We start from the raw sequence: 19,579 nt of genomic DNA, 5'->3' as shown, positions 1-19,579 counted from the left end.
CGAACCAAAATAAACACGTCCCCTTTAGTTTGAGTAATCCGATCTTTGTAAGGTAGCTACTGTTCCCACACAATATCTGCAAAGAGGGGCGCTCCACTTTTCTTTTCCTGAACAGGCTCCAAAGTACATACTGAGCCCCTTGCCCAGATTACCAGTACCCCTGCACCTCTATTCCCCCCTAACAAGGGGTATCTGAGGTATTATGCTGGCTCTTGCAGTTGAATAGACAAATTGAACCTGGTATGCTAAGTGAAGGAGAGACTCTAAACTGGCGAGAAAAGAAAAGCTCTGTTGAAGGTTGGCTGCTATTAATGAGTGGTTTTAGGGGCTGTTTGGATTGTGAGCCAGCCGAGTCAGGCCGGGTGGGATCGGAGGCCCGTAGACAGGTTATGCAGAGAGCCTTGTCGTGCCGAGAGAGCGGCGCTCTCACTTCTCTGACAAGATGCCGTAAAGCTGTCACGGGCTCAAGTGGGGATCTGATGACTGTGCACAGAGTTTGTGTTGGGTAACTGTGTCAGCTCAGCCTTTAGCTCGTAACATGAGTGGCACAGTTCTGAAGTGGCTCTAGTTGACACTACAAGCAAGCAGCGCTCGCACGCACATGCACAAACATACACAAACGTACATGCAAGCACAGAAAACCCACTCCTTCCTCCAAGAGAACAGTGTTGGTACTGTAAGAGAGCAGTCAGAGGTGGTGATGCACAAAGCTCTGTCTATGTGACCCTGTATTTTAATGTGAACATGCATTCATGTCTGTTTCTTTATGTTTTATTTTACAGAGGAGCTGAGGTGTGCGGGGGTGAAATGTCCTTCTCTTCAGGTGTCCTCTTGCCCCAAGGGTTCAGTCCTGACCAAGAGCTACACGCCCCCTGCTGGTTGCTGCCCCTCCATACCACCCCAGTGCACTTGCGACTTCCGTGCCTGCCGCAAGCCTCAGTGCCCGAGCGGACAGCACCCCGTTGCACTTAGCCAGGCCAGCGGTCAGCCAGGAGACTGCTGTGATGTCTTTGAGTGCCAGAAAGGTGATTGCGCCGAACTACACACTTTGATCGCCCTCCCACTAGGAGTAGCAATTGCACAGCTGGTGTGAGATTTATCATTTCTGAGGAGGGCAATTATTTTCCACAGAGTAAGGCATTTCTCCCTGCTGACCAAATGTCCACAGGAAAAAGGAAAGTTGCTGATGGGATAATTACTGTTGTGCCGTTTATCAGGCTGGGCCAATGCCTCCCAGTGTTGAGGACCATGGTTCAAAGACATTTTTCCAGGGTTGCACCCACACATACTTCTAATGCCTAAAGGGATGCTAATTATAACGGGTCGTTTAAAGCTGATGGCTGATCTGAAATATGGTCATGCTCAATTCTCTCACCTGCTCAAAAAGGGATGCAGGGAAAAAGAAGCAAGAGAAAACAGAGATTTCAGTTTGCCTCTTTCGCTGTGTTGAAGGAGAGTCAGGAAGGGGCAAGGAGGGGACCTGTGGTACTGCTCTGTTTACTCTGCGCTCCCAAAAAATATTCGCTGTTTTACCAACAGAACAAATTCCCATTCTGGCCCTTCCACATGTATAAATGAGTGCCGTGTCCCGGAATTAATGGACTTAACAAGCCCAGTGACCAGAAAAGTGCTTAGGCTACAAATTTGCTCAACAGAAGTGCAGTGTCAAAGGGTTCCTGTCTGGTCACACGTCCAAAGGGAAAAGGTTCAACAGTTCATTGATGGGAATGCTTTTTATGTGCTCCAGTCTGCCAGTGGGGAGGGTAATCGAGTCCGGCAGGCCGGCGGGGGCTGAATGGCAGCCGCGGGGGCCATGGGATCAGTGTTTTGATAACAAGTGTCTGCTGTTCTTTGGGCCTGGGGCTTGATGCCTTTTGTGCTCCTCTACTGTCCGTTAGACCTGCATGACTGCATGCCGTGTCAGAGAGCTCCACAGACAGGAACATGGACAAGGACACGCACTGGGCGCCCTGGTAAAAAACCCCCATCCCCAGTCTTGCAGAGGCCTCCAAAGCGCTGGCAACAAATACAGCATCTTCTAAACTTGCTTTCAAATTGCATACCTTCTAATGGAACACATTTTGACACGCCCCTACATTGTCTCTCTTTGTGAGGCTTGGACTGATTAACTTGTTTCCATTGCCCACTTGGCTAGGGACTGATATTTAGTCAGGGTCAGTGTGTGTGTGTGTGTGTGTGCAGTGACAATAAGCTCCACCTGTGTGTTTTGGCCTCCACTCTGCTCCACATTTGGCCGAAGAGCTGCTTTATCTGTGTGGCAGAGCAGACCTGGCTGCAGTATCCCGACCTGATGTCATCTGATGTTTCAGATGATCAGTTTCATCCTGTTTAGCTGCGGTCTGCTGTTCATCAGCGCTTGGCACATATTCTCCACATGTCCCCCGTAGTCAGTCGTGGATGCGGGGAAAGTTGCGAACTGCACATGTTCTGTTGAGATTTATGACGGTGTTAAGCAATAAGACTGAGATCACTGCACTAATGGTTCTTGGGGAGCCCAGCTTGACGTTGTTATAAACACACAGCCATGTCCTCAGAAGTTGATACGTGGTTGTATTAGTGACATGAGTTAAGCTTATATTTCTACACTGCTCGTTTCTAAATCGATCACTGGAAAGTTGATTTTAATTAATCCAATCGTTATTTGCCTCTGGGGAAAGCCACATTTCTATCTTGCTTTATTTTCCTGCAAACCACAAGAAGCACCAGAATGACAGTCCATTATGAATGATTTAGACAGGCCTGGGGTCAGCATTTTATGGTTCATCCATCTCCACATCCAATCCTCACCTCAATTTAGAGAAGACGGAACATCACGAAGCATGACTGGAATTTAGACTCTGTGCCGCAAGTTGTTTTAGGGATTACCATTAGCAAACACTGCGGAAATCACATGTGCGCATCCCCTCATGTGACTTCCTATTGCTTCTGTGAGCGTTAAAAACCCACTGCCTCGCCTTTTGATATCGGCCAGCTGAAGTGCTTATTGCATTTTCTCTGCTTGGTTTTGCTGCACGCAAAGCGGGGCGGCAGGAACACGGAGCGAGATAGGGAGAGCCAGAAAACTGTCAGGGACGCGAGTAAAAGCTCGACAAATCCTCGCTCCGCTTTCAACTCGGCCGACGCACCTGCTTTGTGTTAGAGTGCAGTCCTGGTTGTCGGGAGGCATGGGGTCACCGGCGCAGACGCTTTGAGTCTGCTCTCGAAAGGTATGGCGTGCAGATGCCGCCGTGACCCCCGCTTGCATTTCTAGAAACCGCTGCCCCGACATCTGCTTGCATCTGTGTAATAGCTTTGCTGGCCCGACTAGTGTAGCTACTCCTACATGAGTCTGGAGGCTCTCTTACATAACCACATTATCTCACTTGGAGAGTGTTTGATCCAAAGTTAGTGTGTGGTTAGTTAAGATGTTATAATGTTGAGTCACCCGTACCACTGTGGTACATTTGAATGTGTAATCTGGTATTACCACTGGGATGTCACGCTGTAATCATCCCATTCTTTTGACCACAAAACTACCATGATCAAATTAGAATGACTGATCACATTTCCTTGATTTTATAGAAAGTGATTTGTCAGCCTTTTCTCCTCTTGTTTTCCTCGTTTACACACACATGCACACACATTCATGCACAAAGTTAGATCAAGAAGATAGCGTGCAATATTTTTCCTGTACGTATTCTGGCTTTACCAGGCTTGTTGTCTGTGCACAAGATCAGATCTTGGTTTTCCGACAGTGCCGTAACTAACCTCACTTTATTTCCTAGTTAGAGGGAAGGCAGCTAAAAGAGCCTCTATAAGCTTTGATGCTTTATGGAAAGACAGGCCGGAGCATTGATTCACTCCACCTGCCACCAGCACACGGAGCCCAGATTCTGCCAAAGCCTCGGACCCACTACTGTTTCCTTTCATTCTGCTCTGCAAGAGTCCAGAGTCTTTTCAAGACTTGATGGATCCCTGTGAAATTCCTCCTCACGGACCTCACTTCATTGTCTGCCATTTCCATCCCACAGACCTAACGTCAGAGTCTACGCCGGCAGCCTTTGGTTGAGATAGACATTTCCATCAATAATAGACAACGAACAGATGTTTATGAGATTGTTATTGACTGTGTACAGTTTTGATAGCCTCCCCCTGATCAAGCTTGACATTTCCAATAAAGACGTGCATTTTTCCCTCAAGCAGTCACGATGAGGGTATTCTGGTGTTAATCTTATCCAAATGTGGAGGACACACGACAGAACAGTCGTTTTTCGACCGCAGAGTATCTTAAGCATTGCCATCCCTGCACTGAGTTCTGTTTAAAATTGACAATGTCTGTACGATTCTTCTTCCCCTTGTTCTTCTCCTTAGTCTCTCCCAAGTGTGTCCACAATGGGAAGGAGTTCACCGAGGGAGAGGTGTACCGCATGGACCCCTGCTGGCTGTGTCAGTGCCGGGGAGGAATCTCCTTCTGCTCCAAGGCAGAGTGTGCAGAGCTGGACTGTGAAAACTTCTACATTCCTGAGGGCGAGTGCTGCCCTGTCTGCATAGGTACACGTTTACCTTATTATTTTCTTAAAATAGGGCAACTTAGTTCACCATCTAATAGAGTTGCACTGGTGTTTTTGAGGTTAAGGTCATGAATGTAGATGTTGCATAGGTGAGAAGGACTGGAAAGTTGGTGCAGCAGAGATGAAGGTGACATCAAAAACTGTGTTGCCTGATCCTACCTAGTAGTGTTCCTACCTTAATGGCTTCCTCACATAACCAGCTTCCACAGCTGGCATATAATAGGTGCACTAGAGAATCAGGCAGGGATTCATTTCCCTTGAGGTGAACATAAAAACCTTCTTCTAGTGTGTACACCATTACTTTGTAAGATCTGGATTTTTGCGTAATGGGGGTGGTGCACTTGCACAAGCACATGTGCTCAAAACCAGGTACTGACCTCTGATGTGTGCATTCAGGATTGTTTCTTAAAAAAAAAAGGCTTGCAACGCATATGGCCACCACATTACAGTCTGCCAGAAGTTGTTGGAGACGGTAGCCAGCTTTGGCCTCTGCCTGCGTGGCTGCAGTTGATCAGATGCATGAGGGAGGGGATGGGATAAAGGGCGGGAGTGCAGAGGAGATCATGTTAGGTCAGTGTTGGAGGTGCACCTGTAATGTGCCGTCAGAGATGGTATGGAATGCTTTCATCTTTTGCTTATGGAAAGCTGTTCTTCCTTACTGCATGACTCACCATGGAGAACATTGGATGCAATACTTAATATGGATTAAGAGATGTAATAAAACTTACCTGGTTGTGATTATACTCAAAGTTGTACTTAATCAGCAGCCTTCCTCTATTAATGCTACCATTTTAAAGAGGTAACTTGTCATAATTAACCCGCAGATAATTATCACCAGATTCTGAAGTTCCTCTTTGCTCTACAGAGCACTTTAGCCTCTTTCAGCTCATGTTTTTTGGTTTTACTCTAAGGACAAACAGGCTTTGAATGCTGCCTGCCCAGCATCAAACATTTGACACGCAAGTTTGGAACTGGTTAGTGATGACAGCGGAGCATTTAGCAGCTGAAGAAATGTTGTTCCCGTATTTGGTGTAACCAAAACTAAATAGAAACTGAACATGGAACGTTGTCAGGCGGACAGAAACAGAACTGCAAATAAATCCTGATGTTGCTGTGTGTCTGCTGGACGTGTGGATGCTAACGTCTGCTAAACTGAAATGTAGGATAAAAACAAGGCAATGCAGGTTTAATTAAATGGACACAGTTTCATTATAGCATTCACTGTACAACATACGTGAGGTGTACGCAGTGAGAAAGAAAAATAGGTCCCGTCCAGGTTAATCGCAGCCAGATGGACGGAACCTCCATAGCCAACACTCAGCTGGGATCAGACAGGACAGCACACAGCAACCTTCCTCTCACTCGAACTCATTGAGTAAGCTGTGCCAAACACGTAAACACACAGAAATATGTACACCCCTTTGTTTCACACCGATGCAGAGAGAAAATGCTGAGTCCACCTTCTAACCTGCCTCAAAAACTATTTAAACTGTTTATAGTAAATGGGGGGAAAAGGGTTCGGAGAGCTGGTTGCAGGCATCATGCATCACGTCAAGCTGAGCAGAATGGCTTCACTGATTGGCTTTTAAACTCTTCCAAACTTTATGGCTCCTATTTAAGGCTAATGGCTACAGATCTGAAACAATTCGAAAGTGCTGTCTTTGCTTTTGAGTGAAATTTATGGTATAATATGCTGGCCTAACCTTTGGCCTCACAGGTCACAGCTGAAACTCACATTGACGAGTTCAAGCTTTTACCCGAGAAATGAGCGGACACTGAGGGGGCCAGCCGCTGAATGTCATAAGCCCTTCTGTGTTTCCAGTTACCATATATCTCTGTGGACGACGCAGTGATACCCCAAGCTTCATCTGTATTTTTTTACTCTAAGCCCCATGCATGTTGTCACGAAACCAGGGGCCTCTCACTGCTTATTAATACATAAGTCATCTAAGATTCAGCAGTCTTTTTCTCCACAGCTCTTGGTCAAGGGCCTGTTTCCTATCTTGTTAGCTCCCTCGTGGAGTATCTTGCTTCCTACTGCTCTGCTCTCACTCTGCCTCCTGTTAATTCGATCCCAGTAGAGGATGTAGTGTGAGACACAGAGGACTCTAGCTTTCAATTTAATTCAATAAGTTTCATTCATGGTAGCCAAAGCAAACTATACATTTAACTCAGCTGACCAAGGAGTCGCCTCCTCTCTCACATGATTCCTAAGCCCACAATGTCCATTGCTGTTTCTTTCATCTCAGATGTGGAGTTACTGTCGATGGACAGCACCAAGGCTAGTTGCTGGGTGAACAATAAGCTGCGTGCCCACGAGGAGCAGTGGAAAGAGGACGACTGCACCTTCTGCCAGTGTGTGGATGGAGAGCCGCACTGCACGGCCATGGCCTGCAAGCAGAGCTGCCAAAACCCTGTGAAGATCCCTGGAGAGTGCTGTCCATTCTGTGAAGGTATAAAAACATTGTCTTTTATACGTATTAAGTCTAATGTATAACTTATACACGTTAGCCCACATACCACATATGTGGGAGGCTCCTGCGGTTCTGCAGCTCTGCTACAGAGGCCATGTCGGCATGGGCTCATTAAAGGGGAGGCCACGGAGCATTCTTCGAGCTGCAGGGTCCTTTGTGTTCCTTTATTACCCCTGCCCGCCAAAATGAGACCCACCTGTGTGTGAGGCTACAGCATGCTTTTAACGCAGAAGGCTGCATAATTGAAGTGGATCCTTTTTTCTTTTTTCAAGTGTAATTAGTTACAGCTCGTTGGGCCTCTCCTCCTGCTGAACGTGGCAACGGGCGTTTGACGGGCGCAGCGATGGCGCATGCATGTGTGTTTATGTGCTCCATCCTCATTTATTGCGGCTTCACAACAAAGCTGGCCCGAGTTCAAGAGGGTTCTTGCGCTGCTTGAGTCTGACTTCGGTCCAGGTGACAGTCTCTCATTTCGCTGGTAGTCCTGGAGCAACATGCTCCTCAGACACATTCGACGAATTAATGGGAGACAGTTCCGCACAATAAGACGGAGAGGCATAATCCCCCTTACAGTGCGACCCACCCTGGTGTAATTGCTCTACATTTACCTGTAATTACTGTTTATAAGTAGAGCGGGGTAAATAGGTAGCTATTACAGTTGGCACAAAAAGCATAGATAAAGTATTGCACCTTTGGGGCTTGGAGCACACGTATATATCAAAAACAGAAATTAATTCATAACAGCGCAAGATTCTCACCCTCCATCCTCTCTCCCCAGAGCCTTCTTATGAAACAGTCAGCCCCATGCTGTGTCCTCCACTGGAAAACTGCTCTTTGTCAGTGAACGACTGTCCGTATGGCTTCCAGCAAGACCAAAATGGATGTCTTCTCTGCCAGTGTCTCAAGAGTAAGTCCACTTTCCTCTCTTTATGTTGAACCTAAAGGGTTAAAAAGCAGTTTGCTAATGCCAATGTTGTTTTGACAGCAGTGTAGACATGTTGGTATCCATCGCAGCGTATTTCTGTGTTTACAAAGTTGTCCGTTGCAGGAATGTCACTGTTTGCGTCCCCATAGCAACTCACGTCTTTGATGAATTGTTGCGCCCGCGATCACAGGACCTCTCGCCTTAACTCTTGCAGATGACTCCTGTCCCGACCTCAGAAAATACTGTTCTCTGCAATGTCCAATGGGATACGAGAGGGACGATTTTGGCTGTGAGGTGTGTGAGTGCAGTGTCCCTACGCCCAAGTGCCGACCTTTGACCTGCACTAAGACCTGCCCCTATGGATACGTGTAAGTACTCACATTGAGCTCACATGAAAGAAAGAAAAACCTAAGTAGTTCGTAATCAGTTTCTTTATGGAAGTCTTTCTACTCCTAGGTTTAGTTTTCATAAATTCTGTTAATGAAGCAATTTTACTCCAGCTGCTTCCTCTTGGGAAAATAACAAGTACAATGTTTAATATTATCAAATGATGCCCAGATCCCAGTGCCTGTTCAGAAGGAAGAGTAACAGGCTATTGCAAAAGTAGTTTGGCATCCAAGATCAAAGGGCCTACCTTGGTGGCCAATCCCAGGTTTTCAAATCTAGTGTGTGTGTGTTTGTGCGTGAGTAATTTGCTGTGAGGTCCACACTACCCGCAGCCCATCTCCTCCTAATCCCATTTAACCCAATCAAACATCTGGAAGCGCTCTCTGCCGGGACGCTAGGTCCCTAGGCACCACTCTCATTTCATAAATCATCATCCTGTCTCAAAACAACGATCAAAAACACATCAGGACAAAGGCGGCCTTCGGGAAACGTATACAGTTGGGATCCTTCTGATATCTGAACCATGGTCTCCGGAGCCACAGATCAAGATGGACCCAATATGTGCGGAGAGAAAAGGAGAGGAGACTATGAGGAGGATCCTGTTGGGAAAAGAGGAGCAGGAAGTCCCGGCTTTATCCTTCATAAGCGGCTGTTCAGATCTAGCCTCAGAAGTCTGAAATCCTCTAAGAGCTTGCCAGCCTCACAATGCAAATCTGTCTTCTCACACAGAACCTCTGCATGTAGCCACCACGGAGAAACAAAACACAAAAGATCTCTGTGTTTGCACTGGATGTACTGATGACATCCTGTGAGTATTGTAACGTACATATCCAAAAGGGACAGCGCTGGACACCAGAGCAGCGTGAATGTAAACTAAACTGTTCTACCATGTGTTCTACCTCTTTTGTTGTCTAGATTATGGACATTCTCCGAGTAGTCCGTTCAGTGGAAGTAGTGTTTTCAGTGTGGTTGCCGTCCCCGGCAGCTCAAAATCATCACTGTGACCACACAAGTCATGAATGGCATTCTTCTGGCCATCACAATTGCGGCACACTGGAAATTATGCCGAGGCAGCAGTCCTAGGTCAGGAGGCCCCGCAGTGTCTCCCCCAAGCCCCTCTATCCCCCTGGAGCCCAAAACGCTGCTTGGAATTCCACACGCCATCTTTAAACAAAGCCTTGCTCTAAGGCCGCAGCACTCTATGTCTCTGTATTTGTACAGCAAGGCTCTGGCCAGCCCCTCACGTTGTTGTTTCAATAGCTGTTATTGCTGTTTCAGCACAGATAGGCTCGTCGGTTTGCTGAGTGTCCTTTTTATGGGACACAGCACCGCATCAGGGGGTTCGAGCGCTTGCTTCATTTATGTCACCCTGGCAGATGAAGATTAATAGAGTAATTACCCAGGCTTAATGAGGCCACTGCATAAAACAGGAATCATCAGTTACCTGCAGGGAAAGACGGAGAGGAAGTGGCTGAGTGAGAATGAATGAGTCATGGAGGGATGGAGAGGGAGTCGAGCATGAGAGAAGTGTAGACACAGGTCACTCTTTCATCTGGGCTTTGACGATTTATCAACCTGTAGCTCATCCATGTTTTATTAGGCAGATAATTGGATCCAACTGGTCTATTTCCAGCATGCGCAGCTTCCGCACGTTTTACTGCTTCTCTCTCTCTCTCTCTCTGTGCAAGGATATCCCTTTAATGTTTTGAAACTTATTTTGAAACTTATTTCCTGGTCAGTCTAGTAAAATGATGTCCTAATTTCTAAATCGTCTCATCGATCATCAGAGGGACGGTTTTTGACTGTCTGCCTTAGATCCCGCTGATGCTCTTATATGTCTGCCAGAGGATTTTGCAATAATAAGGATGGCAACGGGGTGAATTGAAAGCATCTGAATTGGGTTTAGATTGCCTTTGGTTGGTATGAAGTGCAAAACATAGGGCTCTCACATGTTGGCCTTTTATTTGCGCTTCTTCAAAGGCAGCTTATGTAGAGAGGGGAAAGCAGGTCCAGATGTTGATTATTCTCAACTTCAGCATTCTTGACTCGGGTTTCACTGTATCACAACACAGCGTTGATCCACAGATCATGGTAAAATCCTCCACATGAAGCAATTTGAAACACTGTTTGAGCTGCACAGGAGGGGCGTTGTTTACTCCCCGGCTCTCGGGTTTTAGCATTCGGGTTTAATCTTTGCGCGCCTCCTCATGTGTATGCTTGTGACCCCGCAGGAGGAACAAGCACGGCTGTGAGATGTGTCGCTGCGTCAAGTGTCCGCCCTTCACCTGCGACAAGCACTGCAGCAACGGCTATCGGCAGAACAGGAAGGGCTGCTCCATCTGCATGTGTAAAGGTAACTGAGCTCTGGCAGGAAACTGATGCTTATCATGGTCGAAGATGTGTTTCAGTGACTAGACTCACCTGGTAAATGTCTTTCAAACATCAAGTTACGGGTAGTATTAGCAGTAGTATTACACAAATTTGGTGGAGTGCCCCTTTAACCATCCAGATCTGAGCAATATCCCAAAATTTTTTATTACATAGACTGATTGCTGCGTAACTAGTGGTGAACTTTACAGAAAATCTTATCAGATATTTGAATATGGTTCCATCACATGGTCTGAGGTGTAAGTTATATAAATGGTGGAGTATAAAAGGAGAAATGAGGGCGATGCAGCTCACTCCAGAATGTCCTGATCCTGAGCTGCAGCTTTGATTTCCTCTGACCTTTCACTTTTAATGAGACTTCTGTGTGTGCTTGTTTTGGTTCTTGTTGGTGTTTATCTTCATCCTGGGGATGTGTGCGTAACTCTAATTAGATTCCCTCAACCCCGGTTGAGTTTAAAAGCTAATGTGCAGAAGCCACACTTTACGCTCCGCCGCATTTTATGTGACGTGTTTATTTTACCAATTTAGCTGGTTTTAAATACCTCAGCCTAAAATATATGTTTTTTTTGTATGGCGAGGCGATCAGCGCACCTGGGTCTCCACAAACAGAGGAACAAACAGAAAGCCACTGCAAATAAGCTGCTGTTTACCTGATTTTGAAAGTCTGCAATGAGTCTCTCTGTAGACTGCTAAAATATTTAAACAGAAAACCCTTTTTTGACTTTAAAAAAAAAAAAAAGTTTTGGCCCAAACTGTGCAACATTGTACAGTCTGCTGCATTCGGCATTGTTCCAGATGAAAGCCATGCTGTGTCACCTTGGCAACCTGGCTTCTTAAAAAGGTCGCTGTATCTCTCAGTGTTGACAAAAATGATGGGAAATATGTCCACCTTCATCTGGAGGTCAAACATAGACTGGTGATTGTACCAATATATGAAAACGTATCTTAGTTCTCACTTGAATCTTAATGAAATTAGACCTAGGACCATTAAATCCACATTATTAAACATCCACAGTGAATTCTCAGGTTTCTTGAATTTTTGCACAGTTTTTCCTTAGCAGCCCCATAATATCCGCACCCTTCTCGTTTGTGTCTATAGAAAGTGGTCACGTCCCGAGCACCACTGTCCCAGCCCCGACGCCCAGCTTCTGCCTCACCTCCAATGGGCAGCGGTACGAGGAAGGTGACGGCTGGCATGACGGCTGTCGTGACTGCTACTGCCACTCCGGACGGGAGATGTGTGTGCTCATATCCTGCCCCGTACCAAGCTGTCCTAATCCGGTGGTCAAGCCTGACCAGTGTTGCCCAACCTGTGAAGGTATGTCTCGTCAATTCAAACAAGGTTGCATTGTCAGCGATCACTTTCATGACTTATTTGCAGCAGTCATATATTTTTTCCCGGATATTACAAATACATATCATAAAACCAAACTGTCCAAACTAAGAAAACAGGTTTTACTAAGTGGTATGATCCTTTAAAGTCCAGAAGTGTAAGAATGGTGAATTCGGTTTAGACCTTTAGACCTCAGAGTTTAGACTTGCAAACACACAGCCACTATCTGTTTCTCTAAAAATGGAAGGCGCACTGGTCCACACCCATCCTTTTTTTTTTTTTTTTATCCACAACCCTGCAACTCATGAGGGATATTTATGGAGGAGTGACTCAGCTGGCTGTTCAAATATTTAGGAGTGAAAGAATGTCTACAACTTTCAAGAAGCTACGCACATTTTGGAGTCAGGGGACAACGGGCTAACTCTTTACAGATGTCTGCTACTCTGCTGGACGGAAAGATGTTTTCAACTAAAAAAAACAAAACAAAACAACTACTTGGACGCCACTCCACACTGCCCGAGGCTTCCTTTTAATGGACAGTGGTCTCCCAAGCATCCATTGGTCTAATAACCTACGACTCTGTTTAATCTGAAGACTGTTGTTTCGCTTGGTCGTGCAGAAGTGTTTGTTAAGGGCAGGATATACACTTGAATGTAGAAGACAAAAACAATTGTTTCTTTACCTCTCCTCTCTTCTTCTGCTGTAGATGAGTCTGGCAGTGGTCAGCCAGAGGGCATGGACATGGTGGTGTGCAGAGCACCTGGGGGAGAGTTTTACGTGGAAGGGGAGACCTGGAACTTGGACGAGTGCACGCGCTGCACCTGCAGGAAGGGACGCGTCCTGTGCGACACTGAAGTGTGTCCCCCAGCTCTCTGCCAGACACCGATCAGGAACAAGGACACCTGTTGCCACGTATGCCCAGGTAATGAAAAAAGGCATTCGAAAAGGAGGGCTGCCTTCAGAAAGAAGGCTTAATAACTCCAGAGGGGGGCGTCACAAGTCGGGGTGGAAAGCAGAGTAGTGTAAAGCTGTTTTGGATGTGCTATCAGCATGTGGTTTTAGAAGGTCTTGCATGTTACGCTCTGTCGGGCAGTTTTATGTCAGGCACACAGGCTCATAAAGAAACCAGCCAAGACCGGTTGGGTTTCTGTAGAGATCCTCCAGGCAGGAAAAAGCACATGTGGACTGCTTTTACCCAGCGGCCAACACCGGAGGTTCCTCTAACTCTCTCTCTCTCAAAGCTGCTGGACTGACAAGAATGTAATTAATTTCACTGTATTTGAGCTCTTTTCTCTGGTTATGGGAATATACTTCGACACAAACATCTCGGCAGATGCAAAACCGCACACATATTTTATTTATAAGTGCACCCAAAAACTCCAATCTCTCTTATACACTTCTAAACAACATATCCCAAGCACTCCCAAGCATGAGGCCCACAAATCAGCAATGCATGACTGCGCCTGGGAGCTGCTCCTTGAGAATTCCGCCTTATCGCTGCATCTCCCCTTCACAAAAGTAGATTGTCAGAGGCCAGCCTTTGATATATGTATGGGCCTGGTCACCAGGAATGTGGGAATAATACACATCTCCCTGACAGGCCCTATGATGTATGTGTACAGTGGCGTGGTGCGGCGCGCACATGCCAACAAAGTCTTTGGTCATGAAAAGGCTGTAGAGGCTGTCAGGCCTGCAGGGGTCTGATGAGAGGGAGAGATAAGGCCTGAGAATGAAATGACATCTGCCATATGGAGTCACTTGTGTTAAACACACAGTAAAGCTACTTATCTCGAACGCAACCCTAAAGACCAAATAATTTGAGTGGATTGAGATGTTACTCTGCAGGGTTAAGTGCAGGAGCCTCACTGTAGTTTATAGCACTCACAGGGAGGCATGTGCTGCGAAATTTGCTAGACTTGTTTTTAAATTCTCCGTTTACACCTGTGCACACCCGCAGATGAGACGCTGAGCCCTTTGTTGCCAGTGAACAACAGCCAACAGGAGTACTGCATAACCAGCGATGGAGACGTGCTGCTGGGCGGAGACTCCTGGAAGGCCAACGCCTGCACCAGCTGCACCTGCAACAACGGCACCATTCAGTGTTTCTCTCAGCGCTGCCCGGCGGCCAACTGCAGGGTACCTGTTTTACGGAAAGGCCAGTGCTGCCCACACTGTCTCGGTGAGTTTCTAGGTGCTTCTTAGTACGTACTGGTGCCAAAGTTGTCTTTAGATTCAGCTTTTAGATTCAGTAAAAAAAATAAAAAATACAAATTAATTGTGATTTATATTGCATTCTACACTGATCAGCCACAACATTAAAACCACTGACAGGAGAAGTGAATAACACTGACCATCTTGTGACAATACAAGGTTCTGCTGGGAAACTTTTGGACCTGGCATTCATGTGGATGTTACTTAGACATGTACCGCCCACCTAGACCAGACTAGGCACCCCCACCCTATAGTGACACTCCTTGATGGCACAAAGAGGCATAGGCACACTGTTTAGGAACAACTCAAAAAACCTTGAAGAACAGCACAAGGTGTTGACCTGGCCTCCAAATTCACTAGATCCCAAACTGATCAAGTATCTGTGGGATGCACTGGAACAAGCCTGATCCACAGAGGCCCCCTCTCCTCAACCCATAGGACAGAAAAGGGCCCCCACTCACAACATTCTGTTGTCAGACACCACGGGACACCCTCAGAAGCCCCAGACATACACAATACTAGGATATAATGTCATAATGTTATGCCTGATCTGTGTAAAATGTCATGTTAACACTTAATGTGGAGCCACAGGAACAAGACACAGCCTGTTGATGGCAAAGTTATAATTCATAATGTCAAAAAAAAAAAAAAAAAAAAAAAAAGAGGGAGTAACTGAGGGAATGCTGGTGTCCCGACTGAATGCGTGTTTGTTCATTAGACCTAGCCACTCTGGCGCTACATGGGCAAACACGATCACTTGCAAAACATTCCGTGTGACACATACACACACACACACACACACACACACACACACACACACACACACACACACACAGAGCGAAAACATTCCTCGAGCATCCGCACATTCACACGTGTTTCCTGTGCCCGGCTGGATCAGCCCCGCAACACTCTCTCTGCAATGGCACAGGAAGGTAAAGTTCCATGTCAGCTTTTCCTAAAGAGGAAAACCTCCGCATAGGCTTTCATTGTTCACCCTGATATGTGGCCGTTTTTTCGCCGGGGCCTTTTGTTTGTGTTATTTGCCAGGAGGAAAACAGAGCTTTTCACGCAATGTCTTTACAAAGTGGTGCAGTGGAAGTTAAGAGGACAGATCCTGTAAACACAGCCTATCCGCTGAGACACCCCCGAGTTTATACACTAGCTCACAGTCGGAAATATTTGTGCCTGGAATGTTTCGCATAACACGAGTCATATTTATTATGGATATTATTCCGTCTCAACAGAAGTGACGACATCGGTGCCAGTGATGGTGTCTACCAATGCCTCCAAGATGACACTCACTACCACAGTGGGGGGTGCAGTATTTATCACCACTGTCACTGTACCACCCATCATTGCTTACACAGGTACCTGCTTAATAAATCTTCACCTCCTCATCCAGTCGCAAGTCCCTTTAATAAAGTGTATAGCAGGAACCGAATTTTAGACACTTGGCATCATTGCCAGGTCTCTCCCTGCCAGTCCATGTGAGTGTTTATACTAACAAAGGGTGTTAGGAATGGTTTGATTAATGAGTAAAATGGACGAACCCATGCTGAGCTAAAGCGATAATGATCAATGGACGTTGGATAAACATGAACGCAACACCCAGCGTTAATCTTTCAGTGTCAACAACTGGATAGCTTCCAAACACTTGAGCAAACAAATGAGCTGTTTTCAATTTAGATTTGGTGCCTGCACAGTAATGAGCGGGCTCTCTGCGGGATCTAAAATCCATATCTGTGTCCCACAGATGAGCCAGGTTTGGGTGAGAACTATCCCAGCCAAACCGAGATGGCCCTCATTTACCAGTCGGCCGCGTGGATCCTGGCTGGCCTCCTCCTGGCCATCATCATCTTCCTCATCGTGGCGCTGCTCATCAACAAGAAAAAGAAGTGGGTGCAGATGTCCTGCTACAGTGCGCCAAAGAAGGTGAGGAGTCATCTGTAAATCACATGAAGCAGCTTATTATAATGGTGCTAAATTACACGGGCGGCCTCGTATAGATAGCTGTAGGTGTTAAAAGCGTAGATAAGTCGGGAGGCTTTCTCCTTGATCTTCCAGTTCCTGCTTCAGCCGGTGCTAAAGCTGTCACGTCTGCAGGATTAATGTAGTTTCATGTTGCCAGTTACTTTTAGTTGGAACAAGGTCACGTCAGTCATTAAATGAGACCGTAGCTACAATAAATTAGCAGCAGACGAGGTATGAACTAAATTATGGATTCAATTCTGTTGTTTTTCCCTTTCCCTTGCAGACGGTGATCCTAAAAAAGCACGTTAACAAGAATTCGGTGGTCTACATGGAGCCATCCAAGGAGAACAAATTTCAGAATGTGAAGAACAACGACTGCGGCATCATCCACTTCTCCCCAGAGATGGGCTCCCCCTGCATGGACAAGATGACCATCCCCAGGGCCAAGCTGAGCATGGGCAACGACTGGACGCCGCGCTAAGACGCGCCCCTCGCACGCTGCAGATCAGAGCTGTCCGCCACCTCCCGCTCTCTCCTGCTGTATCCAGGGTGGCTAGCGTGAAAAGTGAACACACACCTTTTGGCTGCCGCCTTCTCCCCACCCTTCTCTTTGTGAGACAGCAAAACCGAGGATGCTCTGCGAGAGACAAAGCAAGTGACCACTGTTTGTTTCGTTATGTGTCCATACATATTCTTCTGTATTTGGACGTTTGGGTGGAGTGACATGCGGGGAGGTGGATTGATGGTGTGGACATACAAAGGAAACAGCCACTCTGGGCTCTGCTTTAAAACAGAGGAAGTCGGAGAGGCTTCTGTCAGAATCAGACTTTGACTGTGAACGCTGTAATGTTACTGATTATTATTATTATTATTATTGCCTCTTTTGAAACTGGAACTTTGGGACAATAAGAGGAGCGTAAAAAACTTTAGGACGGGGGTTTGGGTTGTAGTTTAAAGGGGGCGGGGGGGCTAGAGGATGCTTCCCCTTTTTATGTGCAGCAGTGGATGTAATCATAGTCATCAGCAGGAAACCCAAAGGAACTGTAAATCCAGTTGGATCAAATGGGGTTCTGCAGCCGAATCATAACAAGTGAACAGGCTTTATATAGACCCCCAGACCCAAACCCCTGCTTTAGAATGTGTGGTTTCCAGCTTAGTTTTTGTATATTTCTACAGTATTTGTACTAGATGTAGTGTTGTTCTTGGCCACCTCTTGTTGTTATTATGGGTGTCTCGGTGGGGCCAGATTGAACCATTTTGAAATGCCAGTCTAAACATTCCCCTCATCCAGAACAGGAAGGACATGCTTCCTAAATAATAGCTTCTTTTTTCTCTCTCTCTCAAAGTTCAAATGACCCGAGTCATTCCATTCAAAAATCTCTGAGAACAAACCACATTTCTACAAACGTGTCTACAACACAGTAGCCGGCAGCCGTCATCTTTCCCCCCCTCCGCCTAATCCGACTTTAGCTCTTTCAGTCTGTCGTAATTCCTTCACTTCAGAAACGAAATGGAGTGATGTCCATCCAGGTAGAATGTCATTTTATTGAAAGCAGAGGAGACTAAACGGTGCCAGACGCCTCATCTGGGCCTATAAAGAATGTCTTTGATACCATGCCTCACTTGATAACTTCATTCACAGATCCGTGTGTGTGTGTGTGTGTGTGTGGAGCTACTGTTCACACATACCAGTGATAATAGGTAGTAATCTTTTTTTTTTTTTTTTTTTTTTTAAGCCTTAACTCAATGGCCTTAACACATTCTCGTTGTTGAGATTTTGTTTTTGTTTAAAAAACGTTACCAGCCATACAAGAAAACTGTCATTTATTCACCCGTCATTAAGATTAACAGATTGCGTCGGTCAGTTACGGCTCTCACCAGCTCTTCCTATGCAAGTGTATTATGTGATGTGTTTTAAGGGGAGCTAGCTTGCATCTGTGGAGAATGGTACACGTTACAACATCAGAGCGTGTTTAAAAGACGTAGCACTTTTCTTTGGAGCCAGTGTTTTAGAAATCACCCTGCGGGATTCTTGGAGGGATAAAGGCCCTAATCGGGGATTTGATAGGCATATTAAGCACACAGAGATGTTAAACCACTCAAGTGAACCCGCTGGTGCAGCTAGAGCCTCCGTACGACTCTGATCAGTTCGGGTAAAGGGCAGAATCTGAGACGCATTAAAAACAAGGATTTGGAGGTTTTGGATCAGAGATTTTAAGTCCATTGCCAGTATCTCAATACAAAGACGATTTTGATGCCAAAATTGGTTCGAGACCAATTTCTATTGAAGTGTTTAAGTAACTCATTAGTTTGTACCTGTTGGAATCATGATTATGTGCTTTAAAATGAAGAGGCGACTGTAAAAGCTTACACAATTCTTTGTTCTTCTATGTGTAAAAAAAAAAGTAGTTTAAATGAGTAGGACAGAAGAGTACCTTATTTATTTTTTCACATAGCTTTATTTATTATTACTAAACTATAGTTTGAGATTTTTTTTTTTTGAAAAGGAACTTTTAGTAGCCAAAGCTGCTGTACATTGTAGACCATTTACCGTACCTATCTGCTATATTCTATACATCCTTATTTATTTCACTGTTGCAAATCTTGTAAATATGTTTCCTAGATGATGAACTGTAACATTTACACTTATTTTGAAAAATAAATGTGTGAACCAAAGATTCCCGAAGTGATAATGCTTGAACTGCGATGGAGGAAACTGCAGTAATGTCATCTAAGGTCCAAGATGGGATCGGTTAGTGGTTTCCACATCTGGTCCTGGACTTGGGCTCCAAATGGAAATTTGTCTTGTTCTAGTTCTTTTAAATCAGATCATTTTCTCTTGCCTACTACAGTTGCTTTCTTATCTTGGAAGCACATGCAGATGTGTTTAGTGGAGGTGGGTTGTTTCCATGTGGTGGTGGTGGTTGTGGTGGGGGGCTACCAAGATCTGAGTACCAGCAAAGAGTAAGAGCTCTCAACTATCCAATGGGCTAATAAAACACCGGAAAACACAAAGACATGCAGGCCAGACCTGGAAACCTGGATAATCCTGAGTGCAGACTGCGCTGTTGTTTTGACTTGTCCGGCAGAGCTTGCTCATAAACTTCAAGGTGATGAAGCTTCTCCGGAAGGATCAATAAAGAAAACAGTGGGGTCAGTTTCCCAGGCCATGAAAACGTCAAATGCTGGAAAACAAAGCTTTCAAAAGCTGTGCCGCTTCACTCATGATATTTGCATAACTCCCCGAGCTTCTGCTCCAAACTGAGCACTAACAGAATTGATGAATATCAATAAAAAGGCGTAGCTTATGAGGTAAGAC

At 45.7% G+C, this 19,579-nt stretch overlaps 1 protein-coding gene across 1 annotated transcript in view; it reads left to right on the top strand.

The window, feature by feature from the left end:
• The window catches only part of LOC311505686 (cysteine-rich motor neuron 1 protein), a 30,995-nt gene extending 11,460 nt beyond the window's left edge, over positions 1-19,535 (top strand). The window contains exons 4-15 of the mRNA XM_084569380.1: positions 783-1,025; positions 4,372-4,551; positions 6,821-7,024; positions 7,824-7,952; positions 8,185-8,338; positions 10,589-10,710; positions 11,845-12,063; positions 12,785-13,000; positions 14,036-14,257; positions 15,534-15,656; positions 16,043-16,221; positions 16,544-19,535. Coding sequence (XP_084425506.1) covers positions 783-1,025; positions 4,372-4,551; positions 6,821-7,024; positions 7,824-7,952; positions 8,185-8,338; positions 10,589-10,710; positions 11,845-12,063; positions 12,785-13,000; positions 14,036-14,257; positions 15,534-15,656; positions 16,043-16,221; positions 16,544-16,741 — 2,189 coding nt within the window. The 3' untranslated portion in view covers positions 16,742-19,535. The remainder of the gene's footprint in view (positions 1-782; positions 1,026-4,371; positions 4,552-6,820; positions 7,025-7,823; positions 7,953-8,184; positions 8,339-10,588; positions 10,711-11,844; positions 12,064-12,784; positions 13,001-14,035; positions 14,258-15,533; positions 15,657-16,042; positions 16,222-16,543) is intronic.
• Positions 19,536-19,579: the final 44 nt, after the last annotated feature.

This window comes from Chelon labrosus (assembly GCF_963514085.1).
Source record: "Chelon labrosus genome assembly, chromosome: 20".
Classification (NCBI taxonomy): domain Eukaryota; kingdom Metazoa; phylum Chordata; class Actinopteri; order Mugiliformes; family Mugilidae; genus Chelon; species Chelon labrosus.
The sequence above is the reverse complement of the archived record's forward strand: the minus strand, read 5'-3'. Positions and strand labels throughout refer to the sequence as shown.